General features: G+C 35.9%; 1 protein-coding gene across 1 annotated transcript in view; it reads right to left on the minus strand.

Annotated features, from left to right (window-relative positions):
* The window catches only part of LOC123562291 (probable chitinase 10), a 112,779-nt gene extending 95,567 nt beyond the window's left edge, over positions 1-17,212 (minus strand). The window contains exons 1-9 of the mRNA XM_053526582.1: positions 17,113-17,212; positions 13,711-13,765; positions 7,204-7,390; positions 4,119-4,371; positions 3,658-3,782; positions 2,546-2,669; positions 1,993-2,181; positions 1,572-1,691; positions 657-820 (exon numbers count right to left, since the gene is read on the minus strand). Of these exons, the coding sequence (XP_053382557.1) occupies positions 657-820; positions 1,572-1,691; positions 1,993-2,181; positions 2,546-2,669; positions 3,658-3,782; positions 4,119-4,371; positions 7,204-7,390; positions 13,711-13,765 (1,217 nt within the window). The 5' untranslated portion in view covers positions 17,113-17,212. The remainder of the gene's footprint in view (positions 1-656; positions 821-1,571; positions 1,692-1,992; positions 2,182-2,545; positions 2,670-3,657; positions 3,783-4,118; positions 4,372-7,203; positions 7,391-13,710; positions 13,766-17,112) is intronic.
* Positions 17,213-23,655: the final 6,443 nt, after the last annotated feature.

Raw genomic sequence — 23,655 nt, forward strand, 5'->3', positions numbered from 1 at the left:
TGAGTGAATATGGAATATATTTCACTGAGAAGTGAGAAAATTTCAAATATTTTCATGAGCGCATGGCGCGGGTGAAAATGTGAAAATTTTCTCATTATGAGGTAAGATATTCTATATTCACGAAAAACAAACAAATTTTCTTTTTATGTTATGCTTAATTACGTTGAAATATGCATTTTGCAACAAATTTTAATGTCAGCGCGGGAAAAAGACGCGCGTAAACGAACATGACGTCAGACGTGTTGTGACGTTAGAAAGACGCACACGACATAAAGTTCCATTTTATTTTATTTCTTGCTGAATAACGTTATGAAATTATCATTAAATCATTAGTAAAATAATTTGAATCGAGGAACAAAGTGCGACTACAATTTTCATCCAGTTCTAAGCAAATAATTTAAAATTTATACCCGATTTACAAGTAGATCGGCAAAACTGTATCATTTACGGTGAGTGATTTGCAGCGAATGATATGGATTCTATCTTACTGATAAAACACAGTATTTCATCAGTTAGCATAAAATAAATTCCTGTATTAATCAAATTAACGTCTTCGTGCCAAACAACTCTATTTGCATCTATATATGCATTGATAACCCTTCATAATATGAGAAAGCATTTCAATGAGAAGGAAAGTAAATACTGAATGAACATACTGTGTGGGTTGAACGGGATTGACTGAGCCAGTGGAAGACTGGAGTTCGTTGACAATAGCTTTCATGAGAGGATATTTTCCTTGTCCACACATTCCACTGAAATCGTCCAAGTCTAAAGCCCAAACCATTATACCACCGAAGTGTTCTTGCTTGACGTAATCGACCTGAGAAAAAATATTAAGGCGTTCTGTAAATGCCTGCTGAATATTATTTGTTGATTGTTCACCAAACTCAACAAAAGGCGTGTCCTTGGCCGAGTGGTTAAGGTCACAAGTATCACTTGCTTCTCATCGATGTTCAAGATCAAGATTTATGTGAGGATACCATCCAGCTGTCTCACAGAAGGGTAGTGGTTCTGTTCAGACAGAATGTAACTCACAAATGCCAGAACGGGCACTCGTGATCTTACTCCAGCATCAAAAGCTGGTAAAATCAGCATACGAGTCACGTATAGTACAACAGAATCGTGTCGGTGTGACTCTTAACCCTACGAAAACAAACAAAAAAGTTGTAATCTGACTTTTTTACAGTACTTTCCCTTTCATTTACATTGGTACTGGTCAGTACTTTCCGGTCCCTTTGGATCATGGAGGACATTCAATTGTACTATAACAGATTTCTGCTTAAGCCGGTGCTAAGGGGCGTGATGGATGTTGTACATTTTATTACCTCTCATGCACAGACTCAGTCTAACCGAGTCTATTATTATTTTACTTGGTGGCGTTCTATGCTTCCAAAGGATCTTCTCACAGATTTTATTAAACACATTTGTAAGTAAAACTGCGCTCATGTTATTATTAAAATCATGTCTATAACAATGTATGACATTATAACAAAGCTGTTTGTAATTTTTCTTCACGTAAACCGTTTGTTTAGTATTGAAAAGTTACGTGATTTAACTATTCAATTAAATACCTTTAACCTCAAACTGTCGGGATCGTCGTAGCCGACCCAAAGGTCATTCTGCACCATGTATGGCACTTTTTGTTCTGGCTCATACCTTCTAGTGGCACCTTGGCTTAGTTTCTCACAAATCTAAATGAAATACACATAAATATGTCTGAAAATAATATGAAAAATTTGAAATATTTAAGTAATTTCTGTTGCTAATTTCGGAATATACATATTTTCTGGATTTAGCAGATCTGCTTGCTGATGAAAAAGAAGACCTGATTATGGCATTAATCAAATATATTAGTGACAAAATTGAAACATGTTACTTATGAGGAGGTGGTATATGTGGTGACGGATGTGTGAGCATGTGGTCGACGGACGACGAGTGGTCGGAAACTTCTCAGATAGGTAAATATGAAGATTTATATGTAAAAAAAAATACCTCATAGTAGGCCATGAATCCTGCTTCCCTTGTATGTGTGCCAGCAGCACCGGCGCCGGCGGCAGGACAACCAATAACATCGCTAGTGTGGCTGTATGGCAGTTTGAACGTTCTTCCGTACAGACCCATACCTACGTTTAACTTTTCCCTCGGAGCACCTTTCTGTACCCAGTATTGTGCTGCCCAGTCCTGTAAACATATTTGCAAATTTACTTTGTGTATAGTAAGTGATTGTAGTTGATTCTGCAAAGGCTATCACACGAAACAATGCTTTTTAGCATAAAACTTCTAAAAAGCTAAAAAGCTAAAAATGAATACATTGTCTATCGATGTCATGAAATATTTATGAAGGCGCGGTAATTAATTTAGTATTTTAGACTTCACGTGAAATGAACGACAATATATGGTCGAGAAATCATATTTAGAGACGTAAGTAATGATTACAAAGTTTTTTTAACAGTACAAGAGACTTAAAATGACTATCCGCCACGTCTAATTTACTTCTCCTATCATACATTGGTAAGAGCAGTGGCTGGTTCGAATTTAAACTTACCACATTTAAATATGAGTCGTTACCAGTCTCGCTGCTTCTAGAATACAGTGGCGAGTTATGGCCGGTATGATCCTCCCAGGAGCCGTGCAAGTCGTAGCTCATCAAATTGATGAAATTAAGTAACCTGAGTAAAAAGGATAGTCCAGCCTTACAAAACTGTAGATACTAGAAACATTTTTGCTTTAAAGTGCTACAAACTACATCTCCTCGTGAATACATATTTTAGCGTATAAAACTCAGTAATTACAATATCTAAGAAATACTAAGTAATTCATTTCGGGTGTAATTATTACAAATTGAATATAATATTAAAGATTTCTATCCAGCCTATTCTACTAATTACAAATGCTTTTGTCATGATACTAGTGCTAATACTGAACATAGAGTACAATTTAGAGATCCTGCATGACAGCTTTTACCTGTAAAGTATGTTGGTTGTGATTTCATGTTACTGCATTCTTTTTATCCGAGGCGATAGTTACAACAATGCTAAGATATTCTGATAATTAAACACTTATAGTGTATACATGAATCACTTTTGTTTTATATTTATTTTACAATTATATTGAAATAAGTTTTCCTAAATCACAATTATGCATGACGACATTTTTATTCTTTTCGACGGCCTGAAAAACTTATTTGTCAACTTTCGTACCTTAGAAAAACGTTGTGATGCGTCAGTGTCATATCAGACTTACTGAATCGTGGTGAACATATATATGTACATCTAATAGGAAAATGTTCTGTCTTGGAGAGAAATTACTTAAACTTAATGAGTTTTAGATATGTGTTGATATATTTTCGTGTGCTCTGCGATTATGGAATGCATTCAGCTGTTCTATTATACTTCTTCCAAAGCCGGTGCTAGAGAACGTGAAAGGTGTTGCACATTCAGTTATCCCTCAGGGACAAAATCAATCAAACCGGGTCTGCCATTTTCTTTGATTACTTTTATGCGGCTAAAGGATCTAAGTATCTGTCAAATTCGTCCAGTACAATAACTTTGTATGCTATGATGTACGATTCAAGTACACGTTAAAATCTCCTAATTCGACAAATTATGTACTTCATCTGTTGATCAAAATATGCCGAATGTACCTACAGTTTATTACCTCGAAATTTCTGGAACTTCGTACGCAGTGTCAATTTTGTCTTTTCCAGCGGCGACGGCGGCAGTAATCATAAGTCGGTCGAGCCCGGCAGGGACATTCTCCTTCGCAAACTCGTCATGTAATGCCTGTATCATAGTCAGAATATATGCTATCTCATAAATAAAATGATAACCTACAGTGATCTGATGAAAATATCTATAAGAAAGCATCAGTACTATTATTTAGTTATTCTCTAGAGAACTATGTATAATTCAAGAAACAGTTTGACAAAGTACCGTTGATTTCTAAAAGGATTGAAATGACTCGAGTTTTCCACATAAAAAATGCGTGTGTATACGTAAACAATGTACGTGTGTGCGCGTTCGTATGTTTTTGTTGAAAATGCATTTTGTATGTACAGTACAATTACACCTTTTGCAATGTATTCACACTTAACTAGTTAGGTATTTTTGTCAACGTACCTGTATAACCAATGTGAATTTGTGTTTGTCGCCAGGCGGACTGCCCCTGTTAGCTGGGTATTCCCAGTCCATATCGATGCCGTCAAATTTGTGTTTCCTCAAGAAAGCAACCGTTGTAGTTGCAAATTCCCGGCGGCTAGCGTCGGAGGCGGCCATACGTGTAAATGGAGACGAACCCATGTTCCAGCCTCCGACAGCAAGGAGTAATTTTACTGATGGGTTTGATTTCTTGATGTCATGGAATCTCTCGTACCTTTATATTTTGAAGCAAATAACAAAACATGCATACGATCATACAAACTTGCTTGATATGATTTACAGGCATGATTATAGGTAACGAAATAAATGGTTTAAAGACGAGTAAGGTATCGCTTTGATTTTGTAACGGCTGTAATGAAATTTCTGATACTGTGGCTTTCCAAAGTACCGAAAATGACTTATGTTTGATTATGTTTGATTAATTTATTACCTGTTCATATTGTCAAAGATTGCAACAAACAAGTTGGTTTAAACAAGAAAAGTATTTTATGACATCAAATTACTAAAGTAAAAATCATAGTAATTCATTTAATACTTTTAATGCTCCGAAGCATCAATTTACGATAATTCTAAGTGTCATTGATGTATGACGAGTATGTAACAGTTATGATGTCGATAACAATTTTGTGTCACGGGCCGATGACATCTTTTGCCTTCAGTATGTATCGGTTCTACATCACCAAGCAGAAAATCCTTGTAGGAGAGAAAATCATATTCTTAATGTTCAAATGTCGTTTTTATCACATGTATATCTGTTGAGCAACTATGGACTAATTCAACGACCCATTTCTTTTTCCTTTAATAAATGTTACAGAACTTTATAACTATCATAAAAACATACAACGGTTTCAAATGACTAGCCTTCATACAGATCTGCAAGATATTAGATGTAACTGCATTGTAATTCTAACAAAAAAGTTGTTTTTTACTGTAGAAGCCAACTACAATGACACCTTAGCTTATAAAACAACATTTCCTGTACGTCTCTGCGGGAGTATGTGTATTTCATATAATTTGATATCAATCTTAATTTGAGGCTACAGATACATTTTGTAACATTTCATTGTAAAAAGTATAGAACACAATTACATGCCGTGCTAAATATGGATATTTCAATACACTAAATGACATAATAATAAATTATTATGTTCTTAACATTATTACACACAATCAAATACCTTTTATATGTTGTGGAGAATATTGTAAGCAGTTAAGTTGAAACAGGTACTAAAATATTAAAAAGTAAATGATTGCTGTATTATTTGAATATAAGAAATGTGATGCATACTCTTTATATACGTGTGCAAGGACAGACATCAGAGTAGAATCACCAACCTTTCGCAAGCTGGATGGGTAGTTTCCTCACATGACGAAATTAAAAATGATGCCATTCAGTAAAGACACGAGGGCGGACATGATGGTCCCGCTATATAACTTTTTATGACAATGTAAAAGAATAAATGACAAAATATCAAAACAAGATGTATGCTTCTGAATATGATAAGTGAAATCAAGAACAATGTTTTTGTTTTTTTCACGAGCAATTTTGTCACCGTTGTGCTTTTTTCATCTTTACTATAACTGTATGACATTACAGATTTTTTGTCTACAAATTTGTCTGTAGACGTCGAAGTTCTCATTTCGATACGAGTACGCTCTCGACATACAACCGAGACATGTAACTCAAAAGCATCTCCCAAATTGAGCCAATATGAAAAAAAATCAGTTTGAGACAATCAAGATATTTTCTAAAGAAAATCGACTTTCCTCTTGCACCGATGCAATGATCGATTCTCAAATTTCTAAGAAAAATGGACAAAACGTTTGCTGTTTTATTTGAATAAAAGAAATGCGATGCATACTTTTTCTATAGTGTGCAAGCACAGACATCAGAGTAGAACCACCAACCTTTCGCAAGCTGGATGGATAGATTCCTCACTTGACGGAATTAATAATGATGCCATTCAGTAAAGACATGATGGGCGAACAGGATGGTCCCGCTATATAATTTTTATGACAATGTAAAAGAACTGATTTTTTTGTCTACAAATTTGTCTGTAGACGTCGAAGTTCTCATTTCGATAAGAGTACGCTCTCGACATACAACCGAGACATGTAACTCAAAAGCATCTCCCAAATTGAGCCAATATGAAAAAAAAATCAGTTTGAGACAATCAAGATATTTTCTAAAGAAAATCGACTTTCCTCTTGCACCGATGCAATGATCGGTTCTCAAATTTCTAAGAAAAATAGACAAAAAGTTGTTTTACATTATTTAGCAAATCTTTTTCTAAGTACGTTACGGTTAAATAAAGTTAGGGCTTTTCAAAGACTAATGCACAAAATGTTTTTGGGGTTTAGATTTCGGTGCCCTTTTAAACCTAAACCTTTTAATACACTCATCTTCAGCCGTCACAAGAGTTATAAAACCAAGACATACCGTCATTATAGTTGCTTGCGACTTTTCATAGGTAGACAATACCACCCTCTCTGGTCTGTCTTATTTATGCGTTGATCAATATCATGATAGCTTTACTATACCTTACCAAAATTATGCAGACTTTAATATCAAAATTATGATTTATACTGCAAATTTATAAAGTTTATTGCAAATGTTTACAGTAAAACTAGTAGTACTTGGCCTTGTAGTATATATGACCCGCGCCATGAGAAAACCAACATAGTGCGTTTGCGACCAGCATGGACTAAGACCAGCCTGCTCATCCGCGCAGTCTGGTCAGGATCCATGCTGTTCGCTTTCAAATACTATTACAATTAGAGAAACCAATGGCGAACAGCATGGGTCCGCGCAGTCTGATCTGGATCCATGCTGGTCGCAAACGCACTATGTTGGTTTTCTGATTTCGCGGCTCATATTTTCCTCAACGGTAAGGTCTGTTGTATATGTACTAGTGCCAGTATCGTATATTTGCCCCACTTTCATCACTTTATGGTACAAAACCTTCATTCATATCGCAGGTCAACAAAACATTTCACTGAACTGCCAAAGTTACAAGAACAACAATATCAGAGCTTTAATACTTACATTCCTTTCATCCACGGTGTAGACTCGTCATTCCATTCAAACGCTGCCAAGTGATTACCTACCATCTTGGCGAAGGCGTAGATAACATGCGTGCATAAACTCGGGTCCACATTCTCCGGGTAAAACTTGCCTACACCGTTCCTGTACTGTGCCCAGTTCGTGTAGTAACATACCCTCCTCAAGGAAGCTAAAATCATTACAGAAGACAAAGTATACTACATGGGCCACCTTTTCCGTAACAATGTATTGAACTGATTACTATTTTTATCATACTATTTCTCGAACAAAATGTTGGTATGGTATTTTTGTTGAGAATTTCAGCCATTTTGGACACCAAAGGTTGCCGGATTGTCATAAATTTCAGAATATCTAATTAACAGGATAGTATTAAACTGTGAGAAACACATCCATTTTGGTGTAAATGTTTAACAAATTGTCGTTATGAAACCTACGAACCTTCAACATTCACTACCATTGAGCTGAATAAAGTATATGATATTTTTAACACGTTACACTTTATAAAATAGAAGTTTCGAAAGATCACTTGAATTGACAAATGACTGCCGTGTGATGTTGGGGATGGGGAAAAGTAAACATATACTCTGAAACAGGAAGAACAGGTAATAGAAACTAAACTTAATTTCGGAGCGTGGTTTGGGAATAGGGATGGAGTACTTGTGAATGTTGTTATAGGGATGTGGGAGGATAATATAAAGTTAATCAGAATGATATCACCAATGGTAAAGTTCAAAACACATTGTAGGGTAATGTAGAAAATGGGACTGGTGAAAAGGTATATTGTCAAACATAGAACTATACCAAGAAACATAAGTAGCGCGAACCATAATAATTGGGTACTATGGAGGGTGTTTGGTTTAGTAATGTGGGTGGAATGACGAGATATTAGGGGACATTACCCGAAGAAACACATGACTTAAAGTAAAAATAATGTATAAGCAAAAGAAAAAAATCTGGTTGAGGTGTTGGTAAGGGATGGATGGACAACAAGCGTATTAAAAGCAGCTCTGTATCCCCCTTCTACTTCACAGTATTAAATCATAAGTGATAACATATATACTTAAAAAAAGACATCAGAAACAGACTTCTTCTTCTTTCTTCTTCTCGTTCGCGACTACACTGTCAGACCAGTAGCCTCACTGAAACTTGTGGTTTGCCGTAGATCCTCAATAGCTCCATACAGTTTCTGGTGGATTGAGGTATCTATCGGCCAAGTCGCAGCTCGCTCCTGGTCATGCCTTTTACATTTCTGAAGTATATTCTCCGCAGTCTGATCTTCCTCGCCACACGGACAAGTTGGCGATGATGCCAGTCTGTATTTCTTGTACATGTGAGCATTGAGCTTGTTGTGCCCTGAGGGAAGCCTGACCAGCATCACTTGTTCAGACCGATCAAGGAGATTAAAAGCATCTTCCTCCATCCTTGGTCTTGTTAGTGCCTTGATGATGGTGACTTTCTCCTTGTAACTCACAGGTTTTGTTGGTTGTTCTGACTGAGCTTCCAGCTTAGCCAGTTTGTCTGCCTCTTCATTGCCTGCAAGTCCACAATGGGATGGAATCCACTGAAGTGCTACTTTGCAGGTTCTACTCAGGCTCTGCATTATCCTGGCTAGCTGTGGAGCTTTATTGTTGATCAGAGCTTCCATGACCGACAGTGCATCTGTGAGAAAGACGACTGAGGAGCTTTCTTCTGCCGAGTCTTCAACCACTGAGACGGCCTTCATGAGTGCTGCAGTCTCTGCCTTGTGATTGTTGCAGTGTTTTCCTGTGGCTGCATATAGTGTTTCTCTTTTGCTAGATAGGTACTGAATGAAAACTGCTGCTCCTCCATCCTTGACGGCGCATGCGGCTGATCCGTCTGTATGGACATGAGTCCATAATTCCGGAGGATAGTCTTCATTGATCATACCAAGTGTGATACCTTCATCCTCTTGCTTCCCGCGGTCAAGACGAGGAACAGCAAGTCTCACAGTCACTGAGGACAGATCATTCGCTAGTGGGTTTATAATGTCTTCACTACCTAAGGGAGTCGTTGGTATGTTCAGCTCAGTTTTGAACTCTTGGTTGAGTTTATTTGCCTCATGAACGAAGCTGCTACGTTTGAGCCGATTTTTGGTGTAGCCATCTAGCTTGGTTTTCATGGGATGGTCTTGAAAAGACCTAAACTTCTCTGCTTGAAGCAGGACCTTTGCATGTCTCCTGTCTTGTAACGGCTGTGTGCCTGTTAGCTTCTCCATGAAGGAGATTGGTGTAGACTTTATAGCACCTGTCATGATCCGCAATGCTTGGTTCTGAATCTTGTCTAGAGCCTGTTGGTTAGTTTTAGCAGTAGTGGACCAGGCAGTTAAGCTATACTCTAAATGGGGTCTCACTGTTCCCTGATATAGTGTCTTGACTATTTGCTCATTTGCTCCCCACGTTGTTCCAGCAAGACTGCTCATCATGGCAAGCTTCTACGGGCCTTCCCTTCTGCTTGACTAATGTGGGGCTTCCAGGTTAGCCGTCTGTCAAAGGTCATTCCAACGTATTTTGCCTCGTCTGCTCCAGTCAGCGAAGCATTTCCCGTCTTGATTTTACCCGCCCTCTGCTTTGACGACAGGGAGAATAGTGTAGTGGATGATTTCTCTGTATTGCTCGATACACATCAATCTTCAGCCTAAGCTGAAAGCTTGTTGATGGCTTCTTGCATTCTGTATGTGACTGTAGTGGCATGTTCGTCCTTACACCATAACGACAGGACATCAGCGTAGAGTGCAGCCTTAACTCCTTTCGGTAGTTCAGACACCAGATCATTGATGAAAAGCAGGAAGAGTGTAGGGGATAAGACTCCGCCTTGTGGGACACCATGACGCAACAGGAACTTCCTACTGCTGGCATGTTCTAAACTGACTCTTGCTCTCCTGTTGTAGAGGTATGACATAATCCACCTCAGCATGTGACCTCCTACTCCACTCCTCATCAGTTTGACGAGGAGTCCATCAGTCCAGACTTTGTCAAACGCTCTCTGCAGATCAATAAATGCTGTAAGCACGATTTCTGCTCTTGGAAGGCGTACTCTATCTCTTGCGATAGATAAGTGGTCTGGTCCGGTCCTCAGTGGAGCGGAATTGTCTGAAGCCAGCTTGTTGCGTTGCAAATAGGTTGTTAGTCTCCATGTACCACTTCAGGCGTGCATTCACAATCCTCTCCATGGTCTTTCCAACACAGCTGGTTAGGCTGATTGGGCGACAGCTTGCAGCCTTCTTTGGATCCTTCCCTTTCTTGTGGATGGGGATCATGACTGCCTCTTTCCATATCTGTGGAAGCAGTCCTTGTGTCCAGCTGTAGTTGTAAATGTCCAGGAGTTTGTAAATTGCTGCAGTGCCTAGATGGGTCAGCATTTCATTTGTGACTCCATCTGGTCCAAGAGACTTCTTTGTCTTCAACTGCCTAAGAGCTGTCTGTAGCTCATGCAGTTTAAGACTCTGCTTCATGCATTCTGGTGTCACTTGGCTTGTCTGCCTTTCCCTTTTTCCTCTTCGGGCTTCTCTTTGCCGTTCCCTGTTAATGGGGATGTTGGAAACATCTTTGTAGTTAGAGGCAAAAGTGTTTGCCGCTTGTTTACCTGTCAACAGTTCATCATTCTCTTCCAAAGTTACTGAGCCTCTTCCTCATCAGAAATAGACAATTTCAATCTAACTTTGTATTCGAAAAGGGGATAAACCCACAAGGTAATATTACCTTTGTCTAGGGATAAGAGTCATCGGGGATTGAGTATAGATACTATAAAACATCGTGAAGAAACACTAAATAAAAGAAAAACTGAAAATACTTTTTTTTTCAGTCTGCGCATCTGGTTTTCTGTTTGGGATTTAACTCAACCAGACTGGAGTTATGGTCCTTGACTTAGCGAAAAATGCACATAAACAGCTTAAAAGTTTGTGTTGCATATATCTTAAAGACAATTTCACACTGAGTACTGAAAACACATAGAATTATCAAGCATGTGACTTTGTGCACCTGTGATTTTTTTATACTTCACTTTGCAAGTTACGGCCCTTGACTTTGTCAAAAAATAAAAGTTTTTGGTCCATGTATGACCTAGAGTCATAAAACAATAGAGAATTGTTTTATAGCATGTGAAGTTGTGCACCTGGTGTTCTCTTTTGATTTCACTTAAGTAGGCCAGAGTTATGGTCCTTCACTTAGTGACAAATACACTAAAGTTATTAAAACTTTGTGTTGCAAACATCATTAAAAATATTCACCTAGATTCATGAAACCATGTTTAGATCAACTTTATGCATCGAGGCGTGTCTGCACTTTTAGCTCACTTATTGACGTTGATAAGTGTGCTTGGGCGCAGTGGGGGACACCTGTGCACGCTATTTAACGTGAGGTTTTATTTGATCAATTAACAAGGATTTTTGCAGTTGTATTTTAATTTACAGGCGGGTGACTACACAGGTGGAGGTCAACCAAATCATTCGTTTGCCGTGAACTGGAAATTGACTTGGTACCGGATACCTGGTTGCCGCGAACTGAATTGTGCGGGAAAATATGCTACGTACTAAAAGGGACATAATTTCATCAAAATGATAGCAAGAGTAATGTATGTGTACGTGTAAAGTTTCTATCAGTTATAATGAGAAATAACTGAGATAATTATTATGTTAATTTCAATACACTACAAACAAAAGGGACTAACGGAACACCAAACTCATAACCAAATCTAGCCGGCTTTAAAATGGCAAATAGAGTGGTAATTTTTGACAATTTCAATAATAACTAGTTTGAGTGTTTTTTTAAGTAATTTCATATCACGTTTGATACATAGTTAACAGTACTAATCGTTTAGCAAAGTTGGGCAGACTGCTCAATGATCTATCGTTGATATGAAATAAAATGTTAACATTTTCTTGATGTTTAATCGGTTTCCTTATGTTAAATAATAAACGTATTTGTATAGAATTATCAAGTTGCACGTTTTGTCCTAAATGATTAGAAAACCGGCAAAGATATGTTTACCTGATAAAACAGCTATGACAGTAATGTACGTACATGTTCACCCTGTGTATTAAGTCGATAGTATCCTATCAACAAGTGGTTTAACAATTCAGTACTAATGTATAAAATAAATACCTGGATATTGAACCTTTCCAACAAAAAGTATTAACAAACAGCAAAATATAACAAAGAATTTAAACTTCATCGATTAGCGTGCACATGACTAAACACTTATGGCAGGGAGCGAATCCCATTCTTTTAGATTTTGTAACCTAGTAAAGTTACTTCCCTTGTAACACATGATAACTCTTATACAGCGATGCATTTCGAATCTCCCATTTCATGTGATACGTGTTTGAAATTTAGAAATCTCTTTTGTTCAATTATCTTTCTTTGAAAACTACACACTTTTTTTCTATGAATACATACGCTAATTATATACGCTGTGTTTATGTCACCATGTCTTTCAAAAGAATATAAAATGGCAAAAATCACTCAAATTTTTAGACCCAAAATTAGCCTTTAAAAGGTACGATGAAATATTGCCATCTAATCCATTTTGTATTTTTAAACTCACATTTCGTGAACTAGCTGTTACGCAAAAGAGCCATACCCAGTTGATCAGTCGCGTACCAAACCACCATAATTTCCTAATTCACTGAACAAATAGGGATGGATAACAGCGAGTCTGTGACTTTGCTGATGTAAGTAGGCCAACCGTAGTACGGCAGGCAGGATTTTAATCAACCCGCTTTAATATAATTGACAGTGTCATAAACTTCCCCAATCTATTAAAGAGTTAATAAAATAAATAACCAGTAAGATGAGCCTTTATATCTACCCTGTCCTGTTTATACAGAAAATCGACCGGGGCCAAATTACGAAACCGCTCCCCAGCCACCTTATACTTACTTTCATTTCCTAAAATCGTCCGCTATTTCTAATGTTATATCGTTTAATAGAAATTTTAAAAATGTATTTTGTTCAAATGTATCTTCTTGGTGAATAAATCAAATAAACACCACACTTTTTTTCTATGAATCATGCCCGGTAATTTATACGCGTGTTTATGTTCACCAGAAACTTTTTTCAAAAAGAATATAATACAAGCTGAAGTGAAATCGTAAAGCTAAAAGGAATACTTTTTGACCTTTTCCGACTAATTTAGTCCATTTTAAAAATGAAGATGAAATAATTTTGATTCAATGCGTGATTTATTTCATTTATTTCCATTTTAAAAACTCGAGTCAGCTTGAACTGAGCTGTTACCAAAGCACAAAGAGCCAGCAGAAAAAAAAACCACGTTCTCAGTCGCAGTACCAAAGCCGACAGAACTATTCAGACACGAATAATGAGAATATATACATAGACGAACGAAGAGGGACACCGCCTTAGTACAGTGCATGGCGGAGTTTTATCTTAACCATACGATTTTAATATAAAGTTGACAGAGTGGTATCAAACTTCGCTCCTAATCAAACAGAGGTTAAGAAAATATACATACCTGCAGCTGCACCGACTGCTACAGCAGCAAAAAGGAAAAGTGATAATCGGACCATCTGAAAACATAAGTGTTACAGTTTTAAACTTTTAAACATCAACTGAAAAAGTACAGCTACAAAAAAGCACATGAAAGGATCGAGAGTATTAAGAAATATACTAAAATCCAATTTGAGAAAATATAAGATAAATGACACCATTTAAAACAGCAAGGAGAGCAATGCTGAAAGGCAAACTGCTACTACTCTATATAGTGTGAACTCACATGTAAACACATTTTTGTCTCTGCGCTATGGCGAAGACGTTGAAAAGCATTCAAAGAAGTAAGAAGCATAAAGCGTACGAAAACAACATGAAATGTTAATAGGAATATTCAAAACACACAGTCATGAATAGAAGAGCAGTTGCAATCAGAGTTGTTTATATAACAATCTTTCCAACTACAAAGTAAGATGCAAAACTAAATTGAGCAACATTGTTCTACGCTGCCGTCTCTAGCGGGATATGTTGTCAACTGAGGGCAAAAGGGATAAACTGCAGTGGACATTTTAGGATTACCGTTTAAATCTGATTTATCATGAATTTCTGTTGACATCTCTAACCTGTCTGGCCAAAGATATGAATGTGTAAACATTTATTGGATCTTTTCGTCATATATTAAAAGGAAGTTCACTGGAACCATGTACATGATTTTGCATGACAGCTGTCTTTTATCTGGATTTCCCGCTGTCAAAGTGTACGTGCAGAGATAATCAGAACATGCAGAATAAAGAAAAACAATGGCACCTTGAGTAATATTGAAAGCTTGACTATATTGAAAATGTTTTGAAATAAAGTGCAGCAAGGCAGTCTGAAAGACAGCTGTATCCCCGCCGATGTTATGGATAGTGAAAGGGTTGTTGGTATTGGGTGGAAGCATTGGCGTTGTTAAGTATATTTTATATTCCATATATGATGACATCAATGAATTTGAAAATCCTTCCAAGGGATTAGGAGATACAGAGCGGACACAAATGGAAGGCTCAAACATTTTGACTTTGAGTTGTGACATTGACCTTGAGCCAACATTCCTGACTCACAAGTTCTGCACATCGTCTTGGTGAGGTGATTATTTGACCAAAGTTTCATGAAAATCATTCAAGGGTTTTAGGAGATACAGAACTCAAACTTTTGACCTGGAGTTGCGGCCTTGACCTTGAGCTGACAAGGCTGACTCATGAGTGCTGCACATTGTCTTGATGAGGTGATTATTTGGTCCAAGTTTCATGAAAATCCTTCAAGAGGTTTTGGTGATACATAGCGGACACATAATGGAAGGCTCAAACATTTGACCTTGAGTTGTGACCTTGACCTTGAGCTGTCATGGCTGTCTAATAAGTTGAAGAGGTGATCATTTGACCTTAGTTTCATGAAAATCCTTCAAGGAGTTTAGGAGATACGGAAGAGCGGACACAAAATGGAAGGCTCAAACATTTGACCTTGAGTTGTGACCTTGACCTTCAGTCAACATTGCTGACTCATCAGTTCTACACATTGTCTTGATGAGGTGATAATTTGACCCAAGTTTCATGAAAATCTTTCAAGGGGTTTAGGCGAAACAGAGAGGACACAAAATGTAAAGGACGGACGGAAGGAAGGACGGACGGACGGACGGAGACCATTCCTATAACCCCCATTACTCGTGGCGGGGGGTTAATAAATTTGTAATATTCAGCGAAAATGGCAACAAAAACGGCTTTTCAGATTACTTGACACTACAAATTTGGAACAATGTTTCAGAATCTAAACGGTGACAATTTTGGGTTTTATCGAAGATATTCCTTTCATTGAGGAAGGCAGATAAGAAAAGTCTAGCACTTACATTGACCCCTTGAACTGTTCTAAAACGGAGTAGAAAGATAGTCAAACAGGTCATGTCACAAACCAAATATTCATGGAAATCTTATCAGTTAAAAGTGTTACAAACGTACATGTAGCTTAAGATTGGTAAATGCCTCATTGCCATAAAACTTCAAGATATACATGTGTCTTTCAAGATTTTTTAACGAAATTTTATCAAGGTTTCTTTATAACGTTTAAACAATGGAAATAGTATCATACATGAGATTTTTAAATATAATTACTTAAAGACCCATAAGTCTTTAAATTCTATATTATAAACAATTGATAAAGCTTTCCAAATAGATGTTACGCATAATTACATGATAAGAAAGACGCTCCTTAAATACTACACATGAACTTATACAGTTAGAGCTATAAAAATTGCCCGCCCGCTTAGCTCAGTAGGGAGAGCATTGGTCTACTGATCGCGGGGTCGCTAGTTCGATCCCCGGGCGGGGCGTATGTTCTCCGTGACGATTTGATAAAAGTCATTGTGTCTGAAATCATTCGTCCTCCACCTCTGATAATTCATGTGGGGAAGTTGGCAGTTACTTGCGGTTTGTTCTGGTACAGAATCCAGGAACATTGGTTAGGTTAACAGCATGCCGTTACATGACTGAAATACTGTTGAAATGGCGTTAAACCCAAAACAAACAAATTAGAGCTGTAAAGGGGGGTAATCAAAAATAGTGTATTCAATAAAACTTTGTACTATGTTAATCAATATTCAAACTTTCGACAAAAGTTAGAGAAAACAATTATTGAAAATACGATATTTTATATTCACAATAAAAAATATGGCGGCCACATTATGAACAAAGGCATTGAGGGCCTTTAAATGAGTCGTCACTAAACATTGTATTTTTCTCAGTATTCTAAAGAGGAAAATAACATCTCAAAATGACATTTCAAAGGTATCCGCAGCTGACGGAAAATCACAAGATAATTTGAAATTCCACAAATGATATTAAATGTAAATATTATTTTGTAGAAACCTCATCTTCTCAAGTGTTCTTCTGGGCAATGAGCAAAACTCCCATATAAAAAAAGTTCGATATTCTTGCACATCTAATTTTTAGCAGGGTGATACTAAGATTTTCACGATTTGCATGCTTTTAATGCCGAGCAGCCCAGAAACGATGTACATGTCCGTAAAAGATAGAGCTAGTAAATCAGTTTCTAAATGGAAAATTTGTGAAATATGCGCATTATTTTTCGGCATAATAACAATACAGGACTGCGATTCGTGCGAAAGTAATATTGTCCACATTCTGAAACATACTGTCAGCGGTTGACAGTATGTACAGTCCCGATCAAAGCAGTGCCACATTTTTGTATGGTTCTAGAATAACTTCATATTACGTATAACACTTTTTACAGGTTTAGCAGAATAAATTTAAGAGATATATATAAAAAAAGATTATTTTTTTTATTTATTCAGCGTATATGACGTATAGTTTATATATAAATATGAATACTACATTTTCTATAAAACTATTAGTTTTACTGAACAAATTTTACCTACCTTTACCGTCCGCTCTTACTTTGGTTTTTGACTTTCTGGTCTCGGACACAAAGATAATGCCTCTGTGAAAGGTCACTGTGAAGGTCTCTTAACATTATCTCTAAACGTTGGAACTTATCTCACATTTGAAACGAATTTTGCTAAGGTTTTGAATAATCAATGTTTAAGTGGTGAGATTAGTTTGTTCTGTAATGAATAAGTTCAAATATCCTAAATACGTAGGATTTCGACAATAATTCATCCTAGTTTTTAATAAGATTTTATTAATCTGTTGAAATAATGCATTCAAGGTTATATATTGTACCCAATCTTGTGTAGGGATACCTAAAATGCGTTCGCAATCTCAAAATTGCGAACAGTAGTATCAGCATGTAGACCATCGTTCAGTAATTAGCAATATATGCATACATAGAACAAATAATTATCTTCAACTGTGTCAGATCAATCGTCTTATGAATTATTTCTGGATTAGTTAGTTTTTGAATCTTTCGTAAAACAGAAGTACATTTCTTTAACATTTTACTCTTAACGAATCTAATGTATCGGAATAATATAATTTTGTGTGTATGATGAGTGCGTTGTAAACGGCTATATTTCTTTTTACATTTTTCCAAACATAAATACAAAAGCGAAACCTTATGCGACGCTAAAGTGAATAACATCAAATAATCTCTGTTCAATGAAAAAACATTTAGACGTTTTAATTAGACTTATTTCTATGTTAAAACAACCCTTACAAGAACGTAGACATGTTTTAAGTCTTTGAAAGCCTATGGCTAAATGAGGGGGAAAAACGAATTGAAAACAAATAAATTTATAACTTGTAAAAAAATCTACATTTGGAGAATATTATTTCTTATTTGATTTATTTATATCTTAAACACTTTTAAAACCAATTCCAACACAACCCGTTTTATTTTCCTATTAAACAAAGAAGGCTAAAAACTGTGTGTTATTAAACATTTTAACACGACCAGATTTGTTTTCCTATGCAACAAAGAAGGCTGAAAACTGTGTGTTATTGTAGGGATAACGCATGTTTTTTCGTGTTATAACATCTGCAGAATCCCGAGGTAATGGTAACGGGTTCGGGTACCAACAATTCCCGAGGGATTCTGAAGATGTTACAACACGAAAAGAACATGCGCTAACGCTATTCTAGCATAAAACGCGTAAAAAACATATAAATGAATGTATTTTCCCTCAACGTCATTAAATTTCCATGAAATGCGCGGTAAAGTCTACGTTGTTTTTTCACGTTGACGTCATTTCCTTTTGAATTATCCGTTTTGGGGCCGTAATACGTTTAAGCTTTGCCACGGAATGCGCATATATAAAAAGGTGTTATAACAGCACGTGAGCGCGAGAATCTCTCTGTTAACACACGTTTTCTCTCCTGTTAAAACACCCCTGAAAAGTGACAATAACAGCAGTTTTATGCTAGAATATTCAACAATTCATTTACCTGACGTCAAAATTATTACGTCATAGCATCAGAGGGCATAGCAGCGTGCTGGAAAAGAAATCAACAGAAATCAGCAAATATTTGATGGATATCGTCAAGGACGTAGATCTACATAATAATCCTTGATAATGTTTTAGAATCGAAATAATATTTGCGCGTGAATAAGATCATTGTTTGTTGTTTAGATACGTATTATTATATCACGAGAGCGCAGCCAATGATCAGTCAATAACTTGGTCACTAAATAGAACTACAACAATAAAAAATCCTGCTCCAATACAAAGGCAATGAATTCATGAAACCCTATCAGACGGGTCTACAACAAAGACACAAGTATCGTTACATCTCCTTTTTTCTATCAGTACTACGTACACTGTTTTGTTTGGCGCCGAGTTTCTTTTCGCCGCATCTTGCAGCAACTTTCATACTTGTATAGTGTAATGTATTTGAATTTTATACATGGAAATGTGCAGGTGAAACTTCCTCTAAACAACTGATATAGAATTTATATACATGTACATGTTTACAAAGTGAAAGATGTATTTGATCTCACAATTGAAATGATTCAAGATTTGTATACTTATCCCAGTGTAAATCTGTTTGCCTGCACAGTTTTGTGGTACATTCTAACACGATCCGATTCATTTTCCTATTAAACAAAGAAGGCAGAAAACAGTGAATTATTATACAACAAAGCACTGTTCTGACGTCACAATTATTACGTATGGCGTCAAATGGCATAGTGGCGCGTTGGAAAAGAAACCGATTGAAAACGGGCAAATTTTTAATGAATGTCGTCAAGAATGTACTTAAAAATCCTTGGTAACGTGTTAGAATCGAAATAATATATCTCATTTAGTGATTTGTTCTTGAATAAATCATTGTTTGTCGTTCAGATGCGTATTATTATATAATTCCTTCGCATCTGAACTCCAAACAATGATTTATTCAACGACAAATCACTGGATGAGATATATTATTTCTTAATTGAACCTACAGTGCAAATGAATGCTTGTCAATGAACATAACTGTATCTTTGGTAAGTGAACTATGCATCAAATCTCTCCTTGATATATGCAAGTCTAATTTTTTCCTGCTAATGTAATTATGCTGTATCAAAAGAAAGTGACTTTAATTTCATCACTATCAAGGTCTAACTAAATTGTCTATTGGACCTATTTACAACCAATCTATTATATACATGTATTTTTTCAATGCATTTGTCTCTGCATATACTGCCTAGTTAGCAAAATGATACAAATAATGTCTGTGCAGCTAATGATACAAATGTTTATGTAGCAAATGATACATATAATGTTTATGCAGCAAATAATACATGTAATGTTTGCACAGCAAGATGATACATATATCTGTGCAGCCAAATGATACATATAATGTCTGTGTAATTAATGATACATATAATGTTTGTGCAGCTAAATAATAGATATAATGCTTGTGTAGCTAATGATACATGTAATGTTTGCGCAACCAGATGATATATCTAATGTTTGTACAGCTAATTATACAACTGTTTATGCAGCAAATGATACATATAATGTCTGTGCAGCAATGATACATATAATGTTTGCGCAGTCAGATGATTCGTATAATGTCAGATGATACATACATAATGTATAACGTTTGCGCAGCCAGATGATACATATAATGTCCGTGCAGCCAAATGATACATATAATGTATGTGCAGGTAAGAATACAAATGTTTATGTCTGTGTAGCTAATGATACATAATAATGTCTGTGCAGCCAGATGAAACATATAATGTATGTGCAGGTAAGAATACAAATGTTTATGTCTGTGTAGCTAATGATACATAATAATGTCTGTGCAGCCAGATAAAACATATAATGTATGTGCAGGTAAGAATACAAATGTTTATGTCTGTGTAGCTAATGATACATAATAATGTCTGTGCAGCCAGATGAAACATATAATGTATGTGCAGGTAAGAATACAAATGTTTATGTCTGTGTAGCTAATGATACATATAATGTCTGTGCAGCCAGATGAGACATATAATGTATGTGCAGGTAAGAATACAAATGTTTATGTCTGTGTAGCTAATGATACATAATAATGTCTGTGCAGCCAGATGAGACATATAATGTATGTGCAGGTAATAATACAAATGTTTATGTCTGTGTAGCTAATGATACATAATAATGTCTGTGCAGCCAGATGAAACATATAATGTATGTGCAGGTAATAATACAAATGTTTATGTCTGTGTAGCTAATGATACATAATAATGTCTGTGCAGCCAGATGAAACATATAATGTATGTGCAGGTAAGAATACAAATGTTTATGTCTGTGTAGCTAATGATACATAATTATGTCTGTGCAGCCAGATGAAACATATAATGTATGTGCAGTGCAGCAAATGATACATTAAATGTGCAGTGCAGCTAAATGATACATATAATGTTTGTGCAGCTAAATGATACATGTAATGTATGTGCAGTGCAGCAAATGATACATAAAATGTTTATAATATCTGTGCAGCTAATGATACATATAATTCTGTGCAGCCAAATGATACATAAAATGTCTGTGTAGCTAATGATACAGATAGTGCCTGTGTAAGTAATGATACATATAAGCTAAATGATACATATAATATTTTTACAGCAAAATGATACATGTAATGTATGTAAAGCCAAATGATATTTAAAATGTCTCTTTTGCTAAATAAAAATATAATGTCTGTGCAGCTAAACAATATGCATGATGTCTGTGTTGCTAAATGATACAAATAATGTACAGCTAAATGATAGATTTAATGTTTGTACAGCTTAATATTACTAATAAGGTCTGTACAGCTAAATGATACATAGGAACACTGTGCAGATATATGATACATATTATTGTAATGATTATGAATGCATATGATTTTGTATGCAGTGACTCTTTATGGAATATACAATATATATTTCATAGTATATTATTAAAAATACTGACATTTCATCTGCCAAATTTTGCACTGGTTTGAAGCATTTTGATACATTGCTATGCACACTACCATGAAATAAGGTTCAAATTCATTTAAAGGTAAATGCCACAGTGGCCTATATATATATATAGGGCAACATTTTTCCTACGGGCAGAATTTCTTTAAACTTTGTGTACTGACTGAGAATCAAGTTTAAAGCCAAAATATGTATTAAAATTCAATTAAAATTAGGTACCCAGGCTTGATCTTGAATTATCTGCCCTCGAAAATCAGAAAATACTAAAAAAATCCGATTTTCAAAGGCAGATAATTCAAGATCGAGGTAAGAGAACTGTGCATTTTAATTTTCATTTCTGTTTCAGACTTCATTTGCAACCAGTATACAAAGTGTAAAGAAATTCGATCCATGGGAAAGACCGGGACTTTGCGGTATCATATTGTCATGTTGATAGTTTGCAACAGTCTCTATATTGACATGGGGCAAAAATTTTTTACAGGAGGAATTTCTTCTTTAAACTTTTTTACTGACAGAGAATCAAATCAAAACAGAAATATGAAATAAAATAAACCATAAGAACCCAGCCTTGGTCATGAATTATCTGCCCTTGAAAGTCGGAAAATCTTGAAAAAATCTACTTTCAAGGGCAGATAATTCAAGATCAAGCCTAGGTACCTATGCTTTTTGATGCATATTTTCGTTTTAAACTTGATTCTTAGTCAGTACACAAAGTGTAAAGAAATTCTGCCCGTAGGAAAATTTTTGCCCAATATAGATATAGGCAATTGTGGCATTCACCCTTAACACGAAAGCATATCAAGCTATAGTTCACATCATACAACAAAAGACAATATCACATTCTTAGAGAAAACGTGCACACACAGCAATATTATACACATTACATACTATTCATAATCATAATAAACAGCCTAGAAATACTAGTGTTACAAGCCTGTTTGAATTTCATTGGTAATGTCTTTCAATGCAGAATATTTATATCCACTGCAGAATAATATACACACCTATTTCAATCACTAAAATACTAAATCATCACATCCAGATTCTCTGCCTCTTGAATACTTTATATCCATCACAAATCGATAAATAAAAATGCACGTATATCTTTGTAATTTGTTTGTTTGTTTTGGGTTTAACGACGTTTTTCAACAGTATTTCAGTCATGTAACGGCGGACAGTTAACCTAACCAGTGTTCCTGGATTCTGTACCAGTACAAACCTGTTCTCCGCAAGTAAAAAACATGTATCTTTGTAATATCTTCTAATAATCACAATACTGCTTTTTGTAATACAACTTAGACAAATGGAATAATGGATCATTAATTCCTTTGTCTTATCATACTTTAGATTGTCTCTTAATTTCTGTCTTCCTTCTTTCTCACACGTATCATCACTCTAACCGTGAAAATATCTCGCCCACTCCATTTCTGGACTTCAGAATAACATGTTTGTAGATCTCAATGAATAAAGGGTGAGAGCAGGTTTGTTCGTCACAAAACAGATGAGAATAAAAGGTCTGAAACACTTCTCAAGTTTTGAACTCATTACTTGGCTGTCGGTGGTCCTTCTTCTGGCTGGCGATGTCCATGAAAATCCTGGTCCCAACTCAACTTCAAGCAGTTCCTGTACAGACGCTGTTGATGAATTTCAAAAGAATTTTTCCTTTGTTCATTATAATGTTCAAAGCTTCTATCACTAAATGGAAATCCTTGAAAGAGAATTGCTACATTTTGATTTCTTTCCTTCAAAGAAACCTGGCCTAGTGATGCTATCGAACGTTTCAAAACTATTAGCACCATTCTGGAAAGACAGAGTCGGTGATTTCACATGGAGGAGTACTAGTTTACAAAAAAATTACATTCCTGCAATAAGAAGATATGATTTAGAAGTGCATGGAGTTCAATGCATTTGGATCGAAATAAACGTTTCCGACAAATAGTGACTTTATGGGAAATTCTATCGCCCTCCTAATTCATTACCCATGGTTCTCACTAATATTGAAAATTCAATCGGACTAGCTTACGATACTGGTATAGACATAGTTATAACTGGCGATTTTTTTCTTGATATAAACAAATCGGCTATTGGAAGA

This window comes from Mercenaria mercenaria, chromosome 2 (assembly GCF_021730395.1).
Source record: "Mercenaria mercenaria strain notata chromosome 2, MADL_Memer_1, whole genome shotgun sequence".
Classification (NCBI taxonomy): Eukaryota; Metazoa; Mollusca; class Bivalvia; order Venerida; family Veneridae; genus Mercenaria; species Mercenaria mercenaria.